Genomic DNA, 8,741 nt, shown 5'->3' on the forward strand with positions numbered 1-8,741 from the left:
CTTTGTGCAGATGTGTGCTTAAAGACCATGATGTGCTTATTTGTTGCATTTATGCTACTTTCTTACTTTAAGCAAGATGGACGAAATTACATATTAAATAAAAACAGCAGTCCTTACCAATCTGAAAAAGCCTTCCAAAAACAGTGGAGAAAATGAGAATATGACTTTAATAATTCATTGACTTTTGAGAGAATTGTCTATTTAAAAGCATGTATATAATTTCTTTGCAGGTTTACTCAGTGTTTTTAATGTTAAAAGTAATCTGCCAGTAAATTATTTGTAAAATATTACTAAAAGTATTATTTCCTATCTTAACCAAATATAGCACTTTAAATTTTACATATCTTGTTATACACAGACATATATATTGTGTGTGGCATAAAACTCCAGTTAGAATAACTTCATGGCTTTGGGCAAGTTATTTAAACTCCCTGAACCTCATTATTTTTTTTCTGTATGATATGATACCTACCTTTTAGGATCATTGTCATGATTAAACAAGAAAAATCTATTTAGAACAATGTCTGACAGATATTTATCACTACCTGTTCACTTCTGTATGCCAAGCTTCATAAAGCAGTGTGTTTTTATTTGGTACTTTTGAGCTACAAAGTACTTTGTATTGAGTATTACTTACCACACTCAATTCTAAAGTGAAACTTTGTATTGGATATTACTTACCACACTTAATTCTGAAGTGAAATTTAGAATATGTAGAATAAATTTTTCTTAGGATATTTAAGGAACATATGTTTATTGAATGGCTACTAAGCATAAAACATTGCTTCCTATCATGTACAGTTGACTATATTTAAAATTCATTAAGGTAGAGGTCAGTCTGAATGCTATTCCCAGTTCGTTTTACAGTTCCTCTCTCTGTTGTTGGCTCTTTGTGTGTGTGTGCATGACCTTGTTAACTTTAAGAAAGTTTTCAAAATAAAAAAGCACTTAACTTTGTAGTAATTTAAAAATAGCGTTGATCAATATGAAGCATTAGCTAGCAGCACAAGTTGGTGCTTTTTTATTGATTTCAGTTACTAATGCCCTCAGGCTTATGTGTGTGAGAATGAAAATGATATATGAAATATGCACCCAGGTTAAACAGACCAATGTTCTTGTTACATCTGCAACCACTATAGGCAGAATTCTTTATTTGGAAGTGACTTTGGTAGCAGTTAGTTCCTCTCTTCCCTCTCTCTGTCTCACACACACACATACACATGTGCAAGCAACCTTAAGTTAGACTCATGCAGTGCTTTGGGAAGTTTCTGCCATTTAGTTACTCTTATTAATTATAAAATGCTATTCAAGGTTCTAGACTTACAGTGCATGAGTATACATTTTGTCATTTTTAACAGATGGTTAGAAGCCAGAATCTTGAGGATTTGAAAGATACTCCGCTAAGTAGCCAGTTGCAGACCAATAAAACCAAGAAGGTGAATACCAGGGAAGCCTGCTCAGCAGGGCACGCATTATTTAGAAAGTTGTATAAGGAAGTTGGATTTGGGCAGAGGTTGTCATGTGTCATCTGCTCCATCAGTCAGGGCTCCAGCAGCTGTTCCCTGTCACCGGGACCCTTGTATGCTACTGTCCATCCATCAGCACTAAGAGATACTGGCTGCCTTTTCCACCATGCTGGGGAAGCCACGGACACACAGACTTACAGTGTTACCTCACTGGCCACCAGTTTGGATGAAAGCTCATTTTCAAAGAGGGAGACCAAACACCAGCGTTTTGGTCTTTTATTAGACCATTAACCAAAATACATTCTCAAGAGAATTAGTCGGATGCCATAAAGTGTGTCTATTTTTGGCCATATATATGGCTGTACTAATGTAGGAGTGTTGCACATTTGAATCCAAAGAGATGCCCTACTTAAGTGAGTGATGGGAGAACTTTCTCCACTAGATGCCAGATTATTATTATCAGAGTATCACTGTGAAGAGACCTTTCTGGTTGAACACAACAGTGCAAAAAAGACTTAAAATCACAAGCATTCTTTTTTTGATAGTGCAGCAACCTGCCAAATGGGATATATCCCCATTCTGATTATAGACAAACCTCCAACAATTCCCTTTTTCTCTTTTTGTATTCCAGAGGTATCCCTAGAGGAAAGGATTTGAGGGCATTAGTATCACTATCTGCCTGATTACTGTGTTGACATGTTTAAAGTGCCATTAATCATAGGAAATGGAACTTAATGGTGTAGAAAAATACCCAGTCAAGGAATGTCAAGAAAGTAAGCTACAGCCCAGTATTCACATGAAATTAAAGGGAAATGCATCTTAACCCTTTAATTCTTTTTTTCTTCCTACTGAATTATAAAGGAAAGTAATTGAGAGGTAGCTTTGCAATCAAAGGTAATAGTAAACATAGTAAAAGAAAATTATAAAAGGCAGATGTTTTTATTTTGCAAATATTACAGTTATATAATGTATAAAGGATATAAAGATAATATTATCTTTAGATAGTATAATGGAAGTTTTACCTGCTTCCATTTTGGAAGAAAGTTACTTTTTCTTTTTGATATCCCCTCCCATATTTTTTCTGTTGACTCTGAATACTGAATATACTTGATATAATTTAGTTTATATGAGGCTCAACCGTTGATGGAATTTGAGAGTTATTAAGCTGATGCTATGCTGCACAGGTAATACTGCCATCAAGGGTATACAGAAGTAAAAAGCAGTGATATGACACATGAATAGAGTAATTCATTTTTCAAAAGCTGGCAATATTTAATGCATATTTGTTAGAATTTGGTATCATTTCATTGTTTGCCTATTAGCTAATTTAAATAAAATGTTTTCCTAACTGAAATTATAGGGAACAGATAAATATAGATAGCCTCATTTTTAAAATATATGTGACACTAAACTTACAATGAACATTATACTGTAAAATATTTTTGGCTGGACGTGGTGGCTTATGCCTGTAATCCCAGCACTTTGGGAGGCCGAGGCAGGCGGATTACGAGGTCAGGAGATCGAGACCATCCTGGCTAACACGGTGAAACCCCATCTCTACTAAAAACACAAAAAATTAGCTGGGCATGGTGGCTGGCGCCTGTAGTCCCAGCTACTCAGGAGGCTGAGGCAGGAGAATGGCGTGAACCTGGGAGGCAGAGCTTGCAGTAAGCTGAGATCTTGTCACTGCACTCCAGCCCAGGTGACAGTGCAAGACTGTCTCAGCAACAACAAAAAAATGTTTTTGGTGCTGACTCTGAGCAGGTGCTTCTTTTGATAAATAGCACAAAAATCTTTAATCCACTTTCTCCCTCTCCCTCAGCCTTTTCTTTTTCAAGACAGTTTACAGCACAGGACACATAGTAGATTCTCAATAAAGACTGATTGATTGACCTGTGGGTCTAAGATGAATGAATTTTAGGGTGATCTGTATAAGGAGATTGCAAAAGAAGTAATATTGTTAAGTGTTGGGCTTTTTATTTTTTCCACTGCAGGTTTTTGTCATCCATTGGAGGGACACTGTATGAGACTGGAAAGCCTGAAATGCAACAAAAAATAAATTCATTCCTTGAAAAGGAAGGAATGGAGAAAATTGCAGAAAGATTGCAAACAACAGTACACACCTTACAGGTCATCATAGATGGTCTCAGCCAGCCTGAAAGCTTTGACTTTCGAACAGGTAAACAATTGAACTTGAATTATAGCACCTTGCATTTGCATAGCTCCCATTATCTCCTTTGATTCTCACAGCAATCCTATGCCATAAGCAGAATGGATATTATTCTCATTTTATACATGAGAAAATTAAAGCATAGTGATCTTCCTTCAAAGTTGTTATAATTAATATCTAGAGCCAAAGCTAGAAGCCAGTTGGTCTCCCTGGACCCCTTGTTCACTGTGTATTTCCCATTTACTAAACGAAATGCATCATGCGTGTACCGCTGTATGCATGGAGGCACACATTTTTTTTTTTTTGAGACGGAGTCTCGCTCTGTCACCCAGGCTGGAGTGCAGTGGCGCGATCTCGGCTCACTGCAAGCCCCGCCTCCCGGATTCACACCATTCTCCTGCCTCAGCCTCTCCGAGTAGCTGGGACTACAGGCGCCCGCCACCATGCCCGGCTAATTTTTTTGTGTATTTTTAGTAGAGACGGGGTTTCACCGTGGTCTCGATCTCCTGACCTCGTGATCCGCTCGCCTCGGCCTCCCAAAGTGCTGGGATTACAAGCGTGAGCCACCGCGCCCGGCGAGGCACACATTTTTTTATGGTCCTTTTGTAAGCTGTCTTTATCTCCTGAGAGCCAGAAGTGCAAGGTAAAGCAGTCCCTTCACAAGCTAAAAGGTGAATCTTCTTCCTAAATTATAGCTTTCCAAGTTCTTGGATTCTGTGTCAATGAACACATTGAACAAATAAGATAATATCTCTGTTGATTTTTCTTCTAATTAAAAGTGCTCTCAGCTTTCAGCACAGGTAGATGGTGAGGGAAGTATAACAACCATAGTTGTTGAGAGCAGTGACCCAGTGAAAAAGAATTACAGTATCAAATGACCTACTTCCCAAGGAAGTTTGAATAGGAACCCCTGAGATTTAAATGAATCCGCTCACTGGTCTTATAATCAGTTTTGATGATACCATGTTTAGGGCTTGGCTCTTTTTATTCTGGTTTAGGCTGCGTTGAGATGATTAGACATACTTCTTTGAAAATGTTTAAAGGAATTTTGAAAAACATCCAGTAAGTTCCTTGTACTATTCCCTCTTCTGTAGGGTTTTTTGTTTTTTTTTAAGTTAAAGAAAAATAAAATGACACCCAAAAATGTGGGAGTAGAAGCCTCCTAGTAGTCCTCCACACAATGTGGATGTTTCAGCAGACAAATCCATCTCCATGTGGAGGCCCGGTATCCTTTTATGGGAATTTCTTGGCTGGTTTTTAGCAGGAGTACTAGGTGGAGCAGTGATTCTCAAAAATACTGGATTTGGAGGTGGTATGGCTACATCCTTTGCATTAGAGAGTTGGCAAAAAAATGCTGTAACTGCAGGTATCCTGTACTGGATTTTTCACATCCGTCTTCATTTTTCTGTCATCGTGTCAATTGTTCCATTATCCCAGTTGCATTGTAGACTCAAAGATCAACACTCAAATTATATGGTGCAATTAAACTACCAAGTTGTTGAGCAAAAAGACAGATGCATCTGGGCTCTGGACTGAGCTTTCCAGTTATTGCAGTGTTCTATCTGTGTGGCAAGCGAAGTTTTAAATAGGTCTCTTTAAGCAAACTTTGGAACTGACCTTTGCTCTAATGTAAGTCACAATTTTCAAAATGTCTGAGAACTTTCATCTTACTACTAAACACATACCCAAGGTGAGGAAGGCTTACAAACTATACTTTTGAGGGGGCAGACAGTATTTTGGGCGTTTCCACATGATGATATTTTATGTTACATCTCTTTTCTCCATTTTCTCAAAAGTATTTCCTTAATGCCTCATTCTTTCCTCATAATAATTCTGTCTTTTGTTTTCTCAATGGTGTAATTAATTTCATGTGTATTAACACTATGGTGACTAGTTAATTTCCCTAATTGGGTTCATCAGAAGCAGTCCAGACACAGGGGCTGAAAATGCTTGGCTATGAAAGTGTTAAAGTTTGCATGGTACACGGAGGATTTTCTGATTTCTCAGTGTCCCCGACTGTCTTCAGGAATATGTTAAGTAGTTCCTGACTCTGATTTTCCATGCAAGATTAAACTAAGCAGCTGATCAGGAACCCTTAGGGAATCTGCAGCAGCTGGACCTCTGCAAGAAAAGAGAGATAGAGAAAGAATTTCCAAGCGTAAAAACAATGCCTGTGGGGTCTCGGAGACCATCCTACCTCTGCCCCGATCAGTGACTTAGTTCCACTTTGCTTTGACATAGCCTTAGCCTAGTGTAATATTACATTACAGTAGGTTTCTTGCTTTTGGAATTCACTGCTTTAGCATCAGGTAAAATTCCACAGAATGAATTCCAATTTTAGCGTACTCATTTTTATGGGTACAGTGAGATTTGGAATTTAAAGAAGGTTTTTATTTTGTTTTATAGGAAAAAGCTTAATTTTTAAAACATCTTGGTATCAGTATGGTTGGACTGGGGGAAGGGAAGAAAGGGGTGACCAGTTGTTAATACAAATGTAAAGGATAGCTTTAACAAGTCATCAGGATAAAGCCAACAGCTGTGGAGGAAAAGGAAATGGAATGGGTGGAGGGGAAAATGAGGCCTTAGTAAAAGGAGATCCAAGCATAGAATGTGTTCTTTGTTATTAGAGTCAACACTCAGTAATCCTAGGAAAGGGGGCCTTCAAGAGGAGCATGGATAAATGGAGTCCACAGATAATCCGCAGCCCCGTTTAAACTGTTAGTTCTGTCTCCCTCATAAAAACCTTTGTTTTTAACTAGAACCATAATGATTCCTTGGCATGCTTTATGTCTACCTTTTGGACAATAATGAACAAAGAAATGTATGCTGGGGTGAGCAAGAAAAAAGGGCTATAAAGAATTTGGAAACAGAAATCTGTATCTTCATCATTGTTTCTCTAACACCCAGCAGAGTGCCTGGCCAGGAGATAATAGAGTTGACAAATGTTTGATGAATTTAATTGAAAGAAGAGAAAGAATATTAGGTGCTACCTGGTGTGGGATTCTGAGCCATAGATAAGAATCCATAAATGTTGATTGGATAAATATATTTGAAATGGGTGGGAATTGATTTTCTGAGTTCTAAATTTGTGGGAAGAAGTGAGGAAGAAAGAACATTTGAATTTCATCCACATTTGACCAAAAGTTGATATACTTTCTACCATCTTTAAACAATTTAATAATCCAGGCACTGGGGAAAAAACAAAAAAAAGCTTCCATTCTCTTGTTTCCAAAGGTCTTACTTTCTCAGTGTCCGTGGTTTAGCTTTGTATATTTATTAAGCAAATATATTCTCGTCACCTCTTCACAAAGAGGCAAATAAGACTGTCTTCTCAATCCTTATGTATAATGCTAGTGTGTAGCATTGTAGAAGAAAGTAAATTTTCTTGAATTGTTTCTACTGCATGAATGCTGTCTCCAACTGATAATGCATGTTCTCTGAAGGCAAGCCTTGGTCTTCAGCTCCTTTTATAATCCCCCCTTAATCTTTAATATTGGTCTGGGCACATAATCAATATGTAGTAAGTGCTTATTCACAAAGTTATGTTGTAGCTAGGAAGTACAATGCCTTATTTACACTTACTTTTTTTCTCTTACAGATTTTGATAAACCTGATTTCAAGAGAAGCATAGTATGCCTGGAAGATCTGCAGGTTGGGACAGTTCTTACAGGCAAAGTTGAGAATGCCACTCTCTTTGGAATTTTCGTGGATATAGGAGTGGGGAAATCTGGGCTGATTCCCATACGAAATGTAACAGAAGCAAAACTTTCAAAAACAAAGAAGAGAAGGAGCCTTGGACTGGGCCCCGGAGAAAGAGTGGAAGTCCAAGTACTCAACATTGACATCCCCCGATCTAGGATTACTCTGGACCTCATTCGGGTGTTATGAGTATCCCACGAAGGCCAGACACTGATTTTATTTTCTCATTTCTACAGATTGACAAGGATAAGTCAGTTATTTGTAAACTCTAGGTAGCAGATGAGAAATAATTCACTTAATATCAGAAATATTTTCCAAATACTTTCCTTTATTTTTTCTTCTGAATAAACAGAAAACCAACAGTTTGATTTCCTTTCCCCTTAAAGGAAACAACTAATGCACATTCTTATATGGCTTTATGTAGTAATAGTTTCCTGACTAAAATTTTGTTTTTTATTTTTTATAATTTATCTTTAACTCCTTTTGCATTTTGTATAACAGATTGCTTAACTTCTACTTGCCAGCATTTGCCTTGCTGGACTTGTATGGGATTGTCTTCTTGATTTGAGTTGTACAGTCTTTGTTGACACAGTAGGGCTGGGCAGTGTTTAATCCTTCCATTTTATAGATTTTTTTTTAATCAGGCCTTTTGGACTTCATTCATAATTTTGCAATAATCTCTTTTCCCTTGTCATGCAAGCCAAAAATATACCAGTAAAACAGATTCTGACGTGTTTGTAGTTACCAAATGAATGGCTCGAAACATTTCTCAAAAGGATATATGTATTGACCCCAACAATAAAGGTTTGTGGCTAGTGACTTGTTTTTGCTATGTTGATTCAGTGAATGACCTAGAAGTCAGTCTTGATGAAAGAAGATATGGTTTATGCAACCTTTGGAGAAGAGGGAAGCCTTTGAAAATTTGAAGAATGGTTTTGTTTGACTTAGCATAGAAGAGTGTGTCCTTTCTTAAATCAGAAATTAAACTTCAAATGGAGATAGAAATGGCCGTTTTAAAGACCAAATATAGATCAGGTGTGAAGGGACAAGAAAAACAAGTATATAAAGGAAGTGACTCTTACTCTGTTTTTATTTAGTGGAGATGGTAAGGATTAGCATGACCATTCAGGATCAAAATAAAGCCCACAGTAGACTGGTATCCTATTCATTCTGACTACTGCTGCTGCTATTGATTTGCCTGATGAAGATATTTGTATGACTGAATGAGTGTCTGGTTTTCTCCATGCATGATTAGTAGGGGATAGTTACTAAAGATGACCAGTCTTGTTCATTTGCCTAGGAAACACCCATTGTCCTGGCATAATTTTTAATATTGCCTCTCTTTATTCTCAGAGTGCCCCATTTTGGATGATAAATCATATGGTCAACTAGTAGTATGACTACTA

The 8,741-nt window shown here is 37.4% G+C and overlaps 1 protein-coding gene across 2 annotated transcripts in view; it reads left to right on the forward strand.

Annotated features, from left to right (window-relative positions):
* SRBD1 (S1 RNA binding domain 1) overlaps positions 1-8,183 on the forward strand; it is a 225,894-nt gene extending 217,711 nt beyond the window's left edge. For both annotated transcript variants that reach the window (XM_032177442.2, XM_058428266.1), the window contains exons 20-21: positions 3,461-3,645; positions 7,235-8,183. In XM_032177442.2, the coding sequence (XP_032033333.1) occupies positions 3,461-3,645; positions 7,235-7,524 (475 nt within the window). In that variant the 3' untranslated portion in view covers positions 7,525-8,183. The remainder of the gene's footprint in view (positions 1-3,460; positions 3,646-7,234) is intronic.
* Positions 8,184-8,741: the final 558 nt, after the last annotated feature.

This window comes from Hylobates moloch, unplaced genomic scaffold (genome assembly GCF_009828535.3).
Source record: "Hylobates moloch isolate HMO894 unplaced genomic scaffold, HMol_V3 SCAFFOLD_15, whole genome shotgun sequence".
Lineage (NCBI taxonomy): Eukaryota > Metazoa > Chordata > Mammalia > Primates > Hylobatidae > Hylobates > Hylobates moloch.